Source organism: Aotus nancymaae, unplaced genomic scaffold (assembly GCF_030222135.1).
Source record: "Aotus nancymaae isolate 86718 unplaced genomic scaffold, 86718_ANA_hifiasm-v0.15.2.pri h1tg000057l, whole genome shotgun sequence".
Classification (NCBI taxonomy): domain Eukaryota; kingdom Metazoa; phylum Chordata; class Mammalia; order Primates; family Aotidae; genus Aotus; species Aotus nancymaae.
Window position 1 is genome coordinate 9796221 of NW_026988471.1, and position 15803 is coordinate 9812023.

The following is a 15803-nucleotide window of genomic DNA, read 5'->3' on the forward strand; positions in this document are numbered from 1 at the left end:
GGTTTCAACAGGTAGAAATCTGAAGAAACAGCATTTCCAGCTGACAGGGGAGGGGTGAAGAGTCTGATGACAAAAGAATGATGCAATTTGAACAACGATTTTTTGATCAGGCCATACTGTAAAAAGATGTTAAATACCAGGACTGCTATTTTGATGATATAAGGATAAACCACTAGCAAAGCAGAGGAGGAAGAGGAAGAGGAAAAGGAAGAGAAACACAGGAGAAGGAGGGAGAGAGGAAGGGAGGGAGGAAGGAGATGGATGATAAACAGAAGTATGCTTCAGGACTCTCAGATGGTAGAACTGTGCTTCTGAGCAGGTGTGGTGGCTCACGCCTGCAATCTCAGCACTTTGGGAAGCCAAGGTGGGAGGGCTACTTGAGGCCAGGAGTTCAAGACCAGGTGGGCAACATGGTGAGACCCTGTCTATACAAAATACAAAAAATGAGTCAAGTGTGGTAGTGCATGCCTGTAGTCCCAGATACCTGGAAGGTTTAAAGTGGGAGGGTTGCTTGAGACTGGGAAGTCAAGGCTGTGGTGAGCCGAGATCACGCCATACACTCCAGCCTGGGTGACAGAGAAACCTTGTCTCAAAAAAACCCAAAACCAAACAAACAAAAAACCCAAAATCGTGCTTCAAGAGTATGCAGCAGCATGATGTCTGATGGAGTGCTGAGTAAGAAGCGAGTGTCATGAGAAGACTAAAAAGCCATTTTAAGAAACTGGCAAAAGAGACAGGGCCTGAATTAGGGCAGCTGGAACTTGTGAGATACATTTCTAAATTAGAATCGACATATCCACCTATGGAGATGGGAAGGTTGAGAATTAAAAACAGGGTTAGAAACTTCTCTCAAACATCTAGCTTAAGCAACTAGAAAGCTGGCGACACTGAGTTAGGCTCCATCACTGGTGAGCATTAGGAAACAGTGCATGGGTGGAGTAAGGGGGAAGAAATCACGCTCAATTTAAGGCTGCCTCTGCCTGTGGCCCCGGGGGAAGAGCATAGGGATTCGGACGGACATCACTAGGTGTCTGGGAACAACATGCCATGTCTCAGGAGAAAGGAGGGGGCTATGATGTAAATTTTGGAGCTATCTGTAAGTGTAGGATAGGTGATATTGCCTAAGATCCAGACATTTTCAAATGAATATCTATGTGCCTATTACACATTTTCAGGTTAAAAAACCCCAAGGGCAAATATTTTATTTTCATCTTACTATATTTATTAAAGTAATAATCATATTTAATAAATAGAGAAAATTTTACAAAGACTACATGGCTGGTATTAAGATTTTTTTCTTAATTTAAATCAATTGCATCACCTAAAGACAAGTATGCTTTGCATGAACAACTATAAAACAAAACCTCTTCTGACCCAGCTGTAAAAATATTTCCCTCAGGGTTTTTTCCTAGTCTGTCTGTTTTCACAGCTGTCTTAAGGAAAAAAAGTAGGATAAGGTATAGTTAGTAATGTTCTATAGGAGCTTACAAGTGTCTGACTAGTGATCCATCCTATAAACAGCTGTCTACACATGCTCAACTTTACCATTAAAATACAGAAAACATTAAAGCACTGTTCATACCACAGTCCTACCTCAAAGAATGGTATCTGTCTGAGTAGGATACCTATTATTATTTTGTTCCAACATAGTAACATACATGAAGAATGATTGCCATTTGAAACAAATTAGTTCTTTTTTTTGAAATGGAGTCTCTGTCTCCGAGGCTGGAGTGCAGTGGCGCAGTATTGGCTCACTGCAATCTCTGCCTCCCCAGTTCAAGCGATTCTCCTGCCTCAGCCTCCTGAGTAGCTGGGATTACAGGCACACACCACTATGCCTGGCTAATTTTTGTATTTTTAGTAGAGATGGGGTTTCACCATGTTGGTCAGGGTGGTCTTGAACTCCTGACCTCGCGATCCACCCACCTCAGCCTTCCAAAGTGCTGGGATTACAGGCGTGAGCCACCATGCCCGGCCAATCAAATTAGTTCTTTCAATGCTATGGTACTCATGAAGTTAGATTGGTACAGACTTCTGAGTAAAGACGGTGGCTTCTAATCTCTTCTAAAACCTCACTAGAACAACAGAAAAGGAGCTTTTTAAAAAGGACATAAACCCTTAAGGAAGAGAAGGAAAGGAAAAGGGGGTGATAAAAATTTGGAAGCCAGAAAGGAAGCCTATTTAAAATCACATCCCAGCTCTGGAAAGCCTGGCCCCGGCCCTTTCCCACTGAGGAGGTGCCCGGCTGGGGCTGGCACTGCAAGAGCAAGAGAGGTGTGCTGGCCACAAGGAGGGGAGGGCAAGGCTGGCACAAGGGGCTGAGGTGCCCCTGGACACCTCCAACCTCTTGTGACCTACAGTGGTCAGTTCTAAGAATGCTGGTAGCCAGGCCTTTATCCACCAAGCAGGAGGACGTGAGCAGCCAGGAGAAAGACCTAAGAGACAATGACATGTGCAGCGTCCTTCCCCAGACAGACAGTTGGGCGAAGTCACCACACAGTGACTGAGGGATCCTGTCCCTACCTAGAGTTTCATTCAGTTTTTAACTCCCTTATTCTTCACTGCCAAAAAATAACTATGGATCATGGCAGAAAAAAACGAATTGAAATTTTTTTTCAAGAAAATTCCCCAGCACCGAAGACCGAACTTCTAGACTAAGAATGGACCTGCAGCACAGGAGTCGTTTGGTGCGAAGCTTCCCAGGACGCCTCTTCTTTCTGGGCTTACTGTCTTATTTTAGGGAAGCAACACCTCTAGCAACTTCCTGAGGAAAAGCAGCATTTAAGGGGAGTTGGTTGTTGTTGAGAACTTGCCTGTCTGAAAATATCTACCATGCCCTCACACGGACTGACTCCTTGTCTAGGTTGGAAACCATATTCCTTCAGGAAAACGAAGGTTCTTGTAATTCTTGTGCAAGCTGGGTTGAGGTGAAGTGAATCCCCAGGATAATGGTAAAGGGAGATCCCAGGATTAGAAGGTGGCCAGGCCAGAATGGAATGGGGCAGAAAGTTCTGAAGCAACTTCTTCAGGAAGGTAAATAAATGTAAGTCTAACCTATCTAAATATATCAAAATAGGATTTAGAGAACTGGCATAGAACTGGGGGTTGATTAGTGATAACTGCATAGAAAACGAACAAGAGAGACAATTATTAACTTCAAGAGAAACAAAGACTGAACAAGAAATGCAGTCACAGATTACACTGACTCGGCTGGAAATAGCAATTACATAGGCCAGGCATGGTGGCTTACGCCTGTAATCCCAGCACTTTGGGAGGCTGGGGTGGGAGGATCTCTTGAGCTCAGGAGTTGGAGACCTGCCTGGATAGCACCGTGAGACCTCATCTCTACTAAAAAATACATATACGTATATTTGCTGGTGTGGTGTGTGCCTGTAATCCCAGCTACTTGAGAGGCTGAGGTGGGAAGATCACTTGAGCCTGGGAGACTGAGGCTGCAGTAAACTATGATTTTGCCATGGCACTCCAGCCTGGGTAACAGAGCAAGGCCCTGTCTCAAAAAAAAAAAAGTTGTAACAATGCAATGCTGCAGACTGACTTAATCAAAATCACAATAGAGCTTCCTTGGAAAGGAAAGTTATCAAAAGATAATGCCTAACACTAAAAAGTTAAGAGGTAGGACTACAGGCAAGAGGGAGGGAGGGAGAGAGATTTATATCAAAGTCATCAGCTGAAGTGGCAAAAGTGGTTGTCTGAGAAGAGGTGAAAATGGTGGAAGGGGGAGGGAGGAAAAGAGGGGGGACAAGAGGATGGCCCCAATGGAGAAATGGGGGTTTCTTTGGTTTAGTTTTTTTGTTTTTGTTTTTGACAGAGTCTCACTCTGTTACCAGGCTGGAGTGCAGTGGCACGACCACAGCTAACTGTGGCCTTGCAGGGAGATCCCCCCACCTCAGCCTCCTGAGCAGCTGGGACCGCAGGCATGCGCCACCACATCCAGATAATTTTTTCTGTTTTTTGTAGAGATGTGGTTTCGCCATGTTGCCCAGGCTGCTCTTGAACTCCTGGGCTCAAGTGATCCTCTCAGCCTTGGCCTTCGGAGTGCCGTGGTACGATCTTGGCTCACTGCAATCTCTACCTCCCAGGTTCAAGCAATTCTCCTGCCTCAGCCTCCCAAGTAGTTGGTATTACAGGTGAGTGCCACCATGCCCAGCTAGTTTTTGTATTTTTAGTAGAGATGGGGTGTCACTGTGTTGGCCAGGCTGGTCTTGAACACCTGACCTCAAGTGATCCACCTGCCCTGGCCTCCCAAAGTGCTGGGATTACAAGCGTGAGCCACTGCACCCAGCCAGAAATGTTTAGTTTTTAAAACTATTTAACTGTAATTTTAAAAAAAAAAACACACAAAAATTTGGCCAGGCACAGTGGCTCACACCTGTAATCCCAGCACTTTGGGAGGCTGAGGTGGGTGGATCACAAGGTCAGGAGTTCGAGATCAGCCTGACCAACATGATGAAACCCTGTCTCTACTAAAAATACAAAAAAATTAGCCGGGCGTGGTGGCGTGTGCCCAGCTACTCAGGAGGCTGAGGCAGGAGAATCGCTTGAACCCCGGAGGCAGAGGTTGCAGTGAGCCAAGATCATGCCACTGCATTCCAGCGTGGGCAACAGATCAAGACTTCTTCTCAAAAAACAAAAAAACCCCACCAAAACCCAAAATTTTAATTGGTACTAAAAAAGCTTTAAAAGTAACATTTTGGGGCTGGGCGCAGTGGCTAATGCCTGTAATCCCAGCACTTTGGAAGGCCAAGGCAGGTGGATCACTTGAGGCCAGGAGTTTAAGACCAGCCTGGCCAACATGGTGAAACCCCATCTCTATAAAAAATTTTTTAAAAATAACATTTTGGATGCTAAAACTGATCTCATTCAACCCCAAGTATCTGTACGAAATTGTATTCCCTAGAGAGATGAATTATTATTTTAATATATTCCTGCAATTACAAAGTCCCATCTAGGGGTGATAGGCGACAGTGACAGATCATCAGGCATTAGATTCTCATAAGGAGCATGCAACCTAGATCCCTGGCATGCATAGTTCATAATAGGATTCATGCTCCTATGAGAATCTAATGCAGCCGCTGATCTGGCAGGAGGCATCACTCAGGCAGTAATGTGAGCGATGCAGAGTGGCTGTAAATACAGATGAAGCTCCAGGCTCACCTCCTGGTGTGTGGTCTGATTCCTAACAGCCATGGACTAGTACCATGGCCTGGGAGTTGGAGATCCCTGGCCTAGAGAGCTCAATCCTACCTGAGCTGCTGCAGAATGCAAGCAAAGTACATTCATCAGACACTTTAAGGCCACAGTGAGAAACTGACAAAAAAAGCTAACATACAAAAAATGATACCTGCAGGAAAAACAAAATAGCTCTAACCAAAACTCAAACCCTTACAAACCACACAGATCACAGATGCCCATGCCTCTCAAAGCTGTTTGTGCATACTGGGAGCTCAATACAAATTTGTTGAAAGAATAAATACATTAATTCTTTTTTTTTTTAAAGTGATGCTGTCTTGCCCTGTAGCCAGGCTGCAGTATGGTGGTGTGATCACGGCTCACTGCAGACTTAAACTCCTGGGCTCAAGTGATCCTCACGTCTCAGCCGTCCAAAGTATTGGGAATACAGTGAGCCACTTCACTGGACCTCAATTGTTAACTAGAATTAATGCAACCAAAATTTCTGAGTTTGAATAAAGTCCGTACAACGCTGATTGACATTATGTGGTGGGCCACTTCCCATTTTAGGTTTAATATCAACCGTACAGTAAACATCGTATTATTAGACTTTTGTGTTATCCATGGCAGCAATATTTGGGAATACATTTCACTGTCTGCCTCCAGTAAATTTCAGCTGCAGACAAGGCAAAACATACCTTTCAACTTTCATATCAGGAGCTATCACAGCTAGTAAAGCTCTCAAGCTTTTGAGGAGCTGAGTTCAAAGGCAAGACTAATGATCTGATGGGACTTAATAATTCTTTCAAGTATTCTTTACAATTAAAATGAAGGATTCTTTTCTTAATTCATAAGTGATTTCTACGATCTTCACTTTACATAAGATGAAACTGTTCAACAACCAATTACATAAACTTTTTCTAAGCACAGCCTCAGATTTTCAAAAGACCATATATAAATATTTCTGGAATGAAAGTGAGCTCTGATAATAGGTCTGATTTGGGTTAGGAAGTCACTGAAATGTAGGGGCCAGTTTTACAAATACTACTCTTTGGCAGAATTCTGTTATCACATGATATGGCTACAAAGATCACATTTCCAGATATGAACAGCTGAAGAGAAACTGCTGTTTGACAGAAGAATAATATAAGAATTTCTAAGGTTTTTCCTCCTTTTCACTTGAAATAAAATGGTACACAGCTTGGTAATTCTTTTCAAGGTTACCCACAAATAGGTTCTAAAATAATCAAATGCCATCCTGATAGCTAATTAGAGAATATGTAGCAACAAAATGAGAGAACGCTGATGGAATGTGGATGTGACTGGAGATAACAGAAAGGCAGGTCCCTGATTCGCACGGTGCCAACAGGAAGCAGTCGCCAAGGAGTGCAGTGAAAGAATACCAGGTGCCCCAACAAGAGGGCTCCAATTTCAGTTCTCTCTGCTCATCAACTGAGTATGTGCATAAAGTACAACTCCGCTGCGAGCTCTTTAGTCCACAAATCCCTACGTAAATAATGGGTCACTTTTTCCAAAGCCTGTCAGTGACTGGTCACTGCGTCACGCAGGGTGATGCGCAATGAACTTCCTCTTCAGTTCATGCAGACGGGAAGCATGTAACTGTTGCGTTGCTTCTTTAGATACCAAAGATAAACTTGTGTGACATTTACAAACAAGGACAATTTAGAAAGAACTAATCAACAAGATGAAACTGCAACAACAAAAATGTGAATCACATTTAAAGGGAGTTCCAGAAGAAAGAGCTGGCCATGGGAATGTGGCTGCTGTTGCTGGCTGCCACGCTAGGTCTGTAGTGAGAGGACCATGTGATGGCGAAATGCTGAAAATAAACGAGGAAAGCAGTTGTGAAAAAAGAAGAAAAGTATCCCAGTGGAAGCGACGCTGGCAAAAGACCTCACATTGGAGGAACTCTCAGAGACTGTTCAGAATGTCAAAAGAGCGAAGGATAAAACGTCAGAAGCTTATTCAAACTGAGAAAATGAGTACGACAGTTTGCTAAGGCCAAGAAAAATGCTGGCTCCTCATCCAAAGTTTAGGAGGAGAAAAAAGTAAGCACTGTTCCAAGTATTACTGACAAGTATTACTTCAACGAAGAAAGAAAATGTTCAATTGTGCTTTTATTCCTAATGTTTTAAATTACAATATACTAAGATCCTAGTTTTCCAATTTTTAATGAACAGTAAGAGTTTTTACTGTTTTGTCAAAAATGCTGAAAGGCATGAAACAATGCTAATGTTCCCGACCATGAAGACTGCTCTGCATGTGTCAACTTGTGAGGCCATTTCTAGCATCCTGCACTAACTACGGTGTATTCTAAATCTTCTCTGGCCGCCCTCAACCTCAACAAAGGTCTACCAAAGAAATGGGGGCAAGGGAAGGGCACATCTGCATTTTGATAATCACAGGGCCTTACAAAAAGGCTCTGGTATACCATGCTGCACCAAGTAGCAAAATTAAATTGTAACTTAAGTGTTCTCGCCTCTATCAGATGATAGGGACTCTGGCATAAAACACAGATAGGAAGGCAAACATCTACAGCCTAAATTAGCTCCACTCTCCACCTACTGAAGCCTTATGGCAATGTACATCCAAAGATCACTTCCATTTAGCTTTTACTGTAAAATGACATTATGAAGCTGTAAAGTTACCTCCCTAATCATGCTTAGGCTTGGCTAACAAGATCAGTGTGAAATACTCTGAGGAGAGAGTCAACACAGCAGGAAGCACTTGTATTTTAAACACTTAAAGACATACACACACATTTATACACACTGGTATAACTTCAGAAGGTGCAGAGCCATAGCACACAGACATAAATTCAAATAGTAATAAGTTTAAGGAATCATTTCAACATTGGCATACTATTCATGTCATGAAAATGGAAACATAAAAGCCCTCTATTTACTTAAAAGAGGCTTCTAGAAATTAAAATTTAAATAATATATTAAAACAATGTAATAGACCAGAATGAGGGGATGCAGGGAGAGGCTAAGGAAGCAGAAGACAGCAAGAGGGAGTCTTGAGTATGAATCCATTTGGAAATTGCAGCTCAAAGAATGCCCATCTCCTCTTGCATGTTACAGATGAAAAACTGTGACCCAGTGAAGATGAGCAATCGCCCAAGATTACATAACCAGTGTACAAAGAACTAGGAACCAGACCCTTTAGTTGCAGTCCCTGAGCATTAAGGCACAGAACAGAAATAAAGACAAAAGGAGCTCACTCATCTTAGATGCATGTACCTGGTTAAAAACCAGAGGACAGAGAATAAGCTAGCAAAAAACCTCCCGAAGACACCACACAGCTGGCCCAAAGCTGCAAGGTCAGCTCCTTACTCAGAGTTAGGTTCTGGAGGCTGTCTCAGGGATCAGTTCTTTCCAACTCACTCCAGCACATAACCAAGCTTGGCTATCTGCCTGCCTCATCTAAGCAGAGCAGAAAACAGGACTGGGAAGGACCCAGGTACTCTTCATACATCCGAAAAAAACTAGAAAAATCTCACCTCTGGACAATAGCAACTAAAAAAAGTGCTTTCATTTATTTCATGACTCATCTTTGCCTATATGCACGTTAACAGAGGAAAGCAGGTAGAAGTTACACTTCTGCCTGCATACTCCTAAGAACGACAAGTCTAAGTAAAAACCGGTAAATTCTGGAGTTATAAACAAAGAAGAACAATAATCTAAATGCCTAACAATAGAAGGATTAAGTAAATTATAATCACTCCATAAAATAGAATACACAGCCATTAAAAATATTCACAAAGAATCTTTAACAAAATGGGAAACCACCTGTATTATTTTAAAGGATCAGAATAAACATTTTACGCATATAAGACTCTTGCTATTATATTTCTAATTTTGAGACAAATAAGAATGGAAGAAAATTCACTAAAATATTAATGATGCCTTTCTCTGGTATAAGAATTCTAAGGGTAGCTTTCTTCTTGACATTCTTTTCTATTTTCCAGCCTTCCCATCTAGAGCATATACTAATCTCATCAGCAGGAAAGAAAAAGCCCTACAGGTATTTCTAAAGTAAAAAGAAATGATAAAAAAGATGTAAGTTACTATCAAGAAAATGCAGAAACAATTTGCCAATACTTTTTCATCTTACCTTAACTTTCTTTTTCCATGCAGATTTTTGTTTCTCTTCTTCTTCCTCAATTAATTTAAGTGCCAGCTCTTTGTTAACTTTTGGCAATTTCTAATAAAGAGAAAATAAAAGCTGATATTTTATTTTAAAAGCTAACATATTAACATTTTAGCTTAAAGGTTAATGGTTCTGTAAGGAGTACAATTTCATAAATAGGAGATAAATAATTCTTATTTGTAAAATTTCATTATCCCCATAGTAGGAAATGTAGAAACAGGTGGTGTGACCGCGTGGGCCACATGGCACAAAAACAGCAACCCCAGCTTACTGCTGGGGAACTCGCCCTCATGTCTCTTCCCAGGGCACTGAGAGGCAGCACAGTGGCTCATGCCTGTAATCCCAGCACTTTGGGAGGCCAAGATGGGAGGCTCACATGAGCCCTAAAGTTCAAGACCAGCCTAGGCAACATGGCAAAATCCTATCTCTACTAAAACTACAAAGAATTAGTTGGGCATGGTAGTGCATGCCTGTAGTCCTAGCTACTTTGGAGGCTGAGATAGGAGGATCACTTGAGCTCAGGAGATTGAGGCTGTAGTAAGCTCTGGTTGGTAAGCGAAAGGTCAGTAAGAAAAGGGATTAGCAAAGCCCCCATACTCCAAAAATGGAAAACCCATTTAAAAATGCTATCAGATTTTTAGTGGAGGTGACAATATCAATCATCCTAGCATTATTTCCCACCGTACAATTACTACAGAGATCATAATGCTAAAATTGCAAAGAGTTTTGCACCCTGTGACAAACATGACACACTGATGACAAACTATACCAAAAATATTAGTAAAAGATGCAAATTAAAGATGGAAAACCAAGAAAAGACTGGCAGATCTCTTTGGAAAAATACACAAAACGAAAACTAAGTACTCTTCTCTGATAAACTCAATGGTAACTCTAATATTTACCTTCAACTGGACTCTCTGTGCACGTGTTTCTTCTATTTTCTGTCGTATTTTATCTTTCCTGTATTCTTCATAAGCAAATGGATTTACCATCAGTTTCACCTTTTCAAAATGAAAAAAGTTTTGAAAATAAAAGAATGGCATTTAGTAACATCATTTTCATATACACCGCGATGGTTATGCTAAAGAACAGGCAGATCCCTACAAATCCTACTTATGTTTCATGAAGGGCGCGTAGTGAGGAAATGGCTATAGACTGCTCTTAGTTTCCTGAAACACGGTAGCTGTAGTTTCGCATTTACCTTGTGATAGAGTCTTATATCCATGAAAAACCCATGCATATACGCCCGGAGGAAAGGAGAGCCAATGAGGTGTGTGAGCCCTGGGAAAGGTTAAACAGAAGAGAGCAGGTCCTTAAGCAACATTCATTAACATTTAACTGTTTTTCTTGTACAACAATTTGATTACAGTAAGTTTTCACTTCAAAGTAACACTTTAAGGATTAGAATTACTAATCTTCTCTGATATCTACAGAGAACATTTAGTCTACTTCAGCAATAACATCCTTATTTATTTTAAATGAAATAATACAGAAATGATGAGAAGCATACAGAAATGATGAGAAAGTCTTTATGAACTATGACAAAGAGGGTTCCCTTATACCCCCTGAGTGGTCCTCAGATCTTTTATTTCCGCAAACCAGTTCAATTTAGAAAATAATACCGGGGATCAACAGTAAGTTGCCAAATTGAAATGCGGAGAAGGGAGAGAAGAGAAACATTGTTATCTCCCACCATTTGCAAAAACAAAGGACACTCACAAAGACAATAAAGAACCGTCTTCCAAGAAAACAGCTGACAAATTCCTACCACCACACAGAAACATACATACATGCAAATTAATACTCACATCACACACGCACTCTTCATCAGAGACTAATGAAAAGTCCACTGCCAGTCAGGATTTGAGAACCCTGCCTCAAACAATACCTTTCACAGAGTTTCCCAGTTTTAATAGATTACACTTAGAATTTATGGTGCTGGTGGTCACATAAGAATGCTCTGCCTATGTCATAGAAATTATTTATTAATAGCAAATATTGACACAGAAAAAGGTTGAGACTATCTTCAAAATAAGGCCACATGTGATGTACTAACACGCAGAACACTTGTGGTATATGTCAGCGGTCCCCAACCTTTTTGGCTCCAGTGACTGGTTTTGTGGAAGACAATTTTTCCACGGATTGGGGGAGGGATGGTTTCAGGATGAAACTGTTCCACCTCAGATCATCAAGCATTAGATTCTCATAAGGGGCATGCAACCTAGATCCCTTGCACCTGCAGTTCACAATAGGGTTCACACTCCTATGAGAATCTACTGCCACCGCTGGAAGGAGGCAGAGCTCAGGCAGTCATGCTCACTCGACACTCACCTCCTCCTATGTGGCCGGGTTAGTAGCAGGCCATAGACTGGTATGGGTCCATGACCCAGGTGTTAGAGACCCCTGGTATAAGTGACTTTCTAAGGAAAACATTACTCTAATTTCCAAATTTTAGCAATATACATCCATCTAGACCTGAAAATCAAGTACTAGGGAAAATCATATAGTAGTATAAAATAGTATACCTTATAGAACAATATAGAAAGCAAAATTAAATTTGGGGTACTCTCATAAAGGAATTCTAAAACTTGGTTAGGAAAATACTGTCAAAGAATTCATTAGGTTAATAAAACTATGGGGTTTGAACTTTGACAGTGGAGCCTTAAAAAAAAGAGGGCTGAGCCTTAACAAAATGTGAATACTCTCTAATCCTTCCTCCACGTGTATATTCTCTAATCCTTCCTCAGAATAAGGGTCTGATTAACCACTACACTGTAAAATACATATACCAGTGATTGCAAAAGTAATTTTTTGTTCCCTTTATTAATGTCACAGAATTATTCCAAGTCAAGTCATAAATAAAAACCGAGTGGAGTGCTTTTCACAGTGAAATAATCCTAACCCGAGAATCAGATGCAGCAGCATTTCCTACAGGTAACTCCACGGATCACTAGTCCCAGGAGATCTTCTGAGAAAAAAGGGCTCCGTGGTCAGGTAGTTTGGGAAATGATTCATACTTTCCTCCCCTGTTTGGAGATTTACAATGTATGATGGTATTAAAGGCTCTAAGAAGTGTGTGAGGTAAAGATATGGATTTAACTGTGCTTAACCTAGCATTTCTCAAATTTATTTGCCACAAATCTCCTAAAATAACTGTGCTGAATATTTTCCAAGCATTTTCTGATTCGTTCTCCAAGCAACCCTATGGGTAGGGACCAATACAATTCCCATTTTACAGATGAGGAACCAAGGCTTAAAGAGGCTAAGTGAACTGGCCAAGTAGTGCAGATATTAAGTGAGAGAGGTGGGATGTAAGCCCATGTCAGTCTACGTGAAATGCCCATGATATCAGCCACTATGCTATCCACCCAGTCCTTTTTATAGAAGTAATACTCCAAAGAACGCACTGTGGGAAATACCAAGCTATAATACCTGCTATTGGGTATATCCGGGAAGAGTCAGAACTTGCAAATATTCAATATGCTAATAATGCTACACTAAGAATAATCTTAGGAAGTAAAGGAAGTTCATTACTTCTACTCTTCAGATATTCTATTTAGAAGATTTTATATATTATGGAGAAATGATAAAGGCTCATTTGATATCGAAAGATGTTAGTAATATACATAAAATGCTTTCTAATATGACTGTCATTTTGAATATTATATCTATTTCTATAGTTTTAAAAATGAGTACAATTACATTTTAACAACATATACCTAAACTTAAATAACTGCTTTCTTCACTCAAAATGAACCCAGTATAGAGATTGAAAAAGAACTCACAATGTACTAAACATAGTAGTTTACAAAAAAAATCCACCAAAGAACAATGACTTTTTTTCCTTCCTTTTAAGAATGTAAGTGAGTGTGACACAGTATATCATGAAAATTATGTTGGAGATACTTAAGAAGGTACTTCAGTAAGAAGGTCCTATTTCATTTGTAAGTCATTTTTTTAAAAGGCTACATTCAACTCTTTTTTGATAGTAACTGATAGAAAGCAATTTTGCCTGGATTAACTGTGCTATGAGATATGGGTTAAACAGGAAGTTTAATTAATCTAGCAACAGTTGCACATCTATTTGTTCCAAAGACAACTAAGTTGCCTCGACTTGGATTGTCTAAATTTTCCCATTCTCAATAACTTCTGATGTAGCCCTCTGCCAGCGGAACAAGATGAGCACCATTTACTCTAATCTAGAGGAGTGCTAGGCAAGCAGGCCCAAAGTGTCCCGCAGGGGCTGGGATGGCTGGGGGAAGAGCATGGACTCCGGGTTTAAAGCCCAACTCTCAAGTTTACTACCACTGAAACTTTGGGCCATGTACATTTATCTTTTTTTGTGCCTCAGTTTCCTTATCTAATGAAATCATAATAGTATCCAATCCATATAGATGTGAAGATTAAATGAGTTACATGTAGAACACTTAGAACACTGCCTGCACATGCTGGGTGCAGTGGCTCACACCTGTAATCCCAGCACTTTGAAAGGCCAAGGTAAGTGGATCACCAGAGGCTGGGAGTTCAAGACCAGCCTGGCCAACATGGTGAAACCCCATCTCACCAGGCTGCATGGCAGTACATATCTGTAATCTTAGCTACTTGGGAAGCTGAGGCAGGAGAATCACTTGAGCCTGGGAGGTGGAGGTTGCAGTGAGACAAGATCGGGCCACTGTACTCCAGCTTGGTGACAGAACAAGACTGTCTCAAAAAAATAAATAAATAAATACTTCCTGTACATAGTAAGTATAAGCCCTATATCATAAGTATTTGCTCTTCTTTTAAGATACTTCTTGGCTTGTGACCTTTAAACATAAAGTGACTATTAAGGTTCTTCTACATGGGAAGTTTCAACGTCACTTATTTTTTTTTTTTTTTTTTTTTTTGACAGAGTTTTACTCTTTTTGCCCGGGCTGGAGAGTGCAGTGGCGTAATCTCCGCCTCCCAGGTTCAAGTGATGCTCTTGCCTCAGCTTCCCGAGTAGCTGGGATTACAGGCACATGCCACCACGCCCGGCTAATTTTGTATTTTTAGTAGAAACAGGGTTTCATCATGTTGGCCAGGCTGGTCTCAAACTTCTGACCTCAGCTGATCCGCCTGCCTCTGGCCTCCCAAAGTGCTGGGATTACAGGTGTGAGCCACCGCACTTGGCCTCAACGTTGATATCACTTCTAAGTTTTGGATTGGGTCTTTTATAATCAATATCTAAAAGAAAGGCAGAAATCATTTACTTGCCATCTCTGAGATATTTTTAAAACCTTATGCTTCAGATAGGACTGGGGGAAAAAAAATCACTGCTTTCGTGACAATTTTTTTCCTTTATGTAGTTAGTATGCTAAAAGAAACTATTTGCTGAAATAAATTCTCATTTAAAGTACAAAAAAGCTTCAGTAGGTTAAATTTACCTGAACTTTTCTCTAAGGAGAAAGGTTACAAATTTGACAATTTATAATTGTTTAATATCTGATTTGGCAGAAAGGGAAGATTTGGGAGATGAGGTAAACATGGCTCAGCCAATTCTAATGTTGAAAACTAAAAAAAAAAAGGTAGAAATAAAATAATTTCATAATCATTTTATCACAATTTTTTTTACCTAAATTTTCAAGGTCTTTCTTGGTGACAAATTTGTAATCATCATAGACTGTGCTTTCTGGATTCTCTTCTAATTCTTCGGTCAAGTTGTCTAAGAAGGAACACCACCGAGGAGCAGGACCCAAAACCTGTTGGTGTTTATGAGAAGGTCAGCAGAGCCACAGTTGACCACGCCATCCAAGTCTTAGTTATTTATGACAAAATTCTTTAAATATTATTTCTAAATCCACTTTTCTATCAGCAGTATTGACAAATATATGCAATACATATAATGAACAATTATATAATGGAAGAGAATACACAAAGTAGTAAATGTTTAGGCTTTTAAGAGAAAACAATCTCAGTGTAGGGCACAAAAGTATGAATGAATATTCTTATACTAGAAGGACTATCAAAATACAAATAAATAAATCAGGTACATAACATCCAACCATCCTTCCTTCAAAATACTACTAGAATTCTACAAAAGCATTATTTGGTACAAAAGATTTTTTAAGTTTGCCAAACAAAAGTCCAAAAGAAAAAATACCTTTTTTTAAAAAACAATATTTATTATTATTATTTTTTGTAGAGAGAGGATTTTGCCATGTTGCCCAGGCTTGTCTTGAACTCCTGAGCTCAAGCTATCACACTCCACCCAAAATTACTTTCTTTTTTTTTTTTTTTTTTTTTTTTTTTTGAGACGGAGTTTCACTCTTGATACCCAGGCTGGAGCGCAATGGCGCAATCTCGGCTCACCGCAATCTCCGCCTCCTGGGTTCAGGCAATTCTCCTGCCTCAGCCTCCTGAGTAGCTGGGATTACAGGCACGCGCCACCATGCCCAGCTAATTTTTTGTATTAGTAGAGA

General features: G+C 40.4%; 1 protein-coding gene across 2 annotated transcripts in view; it reads right to left on the reverse strand.

The window, feature by feature from the left end:
• Positions 1-15803, reverse strand: part of NOL10 (nucleolar protein 10) — a 113039-nt gene that overhangs the window by 17003 nt on the left and 80233 nt on the right. For both annotated transcript variants that reach the window (XM_012438864.2, XM_012438865.3), the window contains exons 14-17: positions 14957-15083; positions 10565-10644; positions 10266-10364; positions 9328-9417 (exon numbers count right to left, since the gene is read on the reverse strand). In XM_012438864.2, the coding sequence (XP_012294287.2) occupies positions 9328-9417; positions 10266-10364; positions 10565-10644; positions 14957-15083 (396 nt within the window). The remainder of the gene's footprint in view (positions 1-9327; positions 9418-10265; positions 10365-10564; positions 10645-14956; positions 15084-15803) is intronic.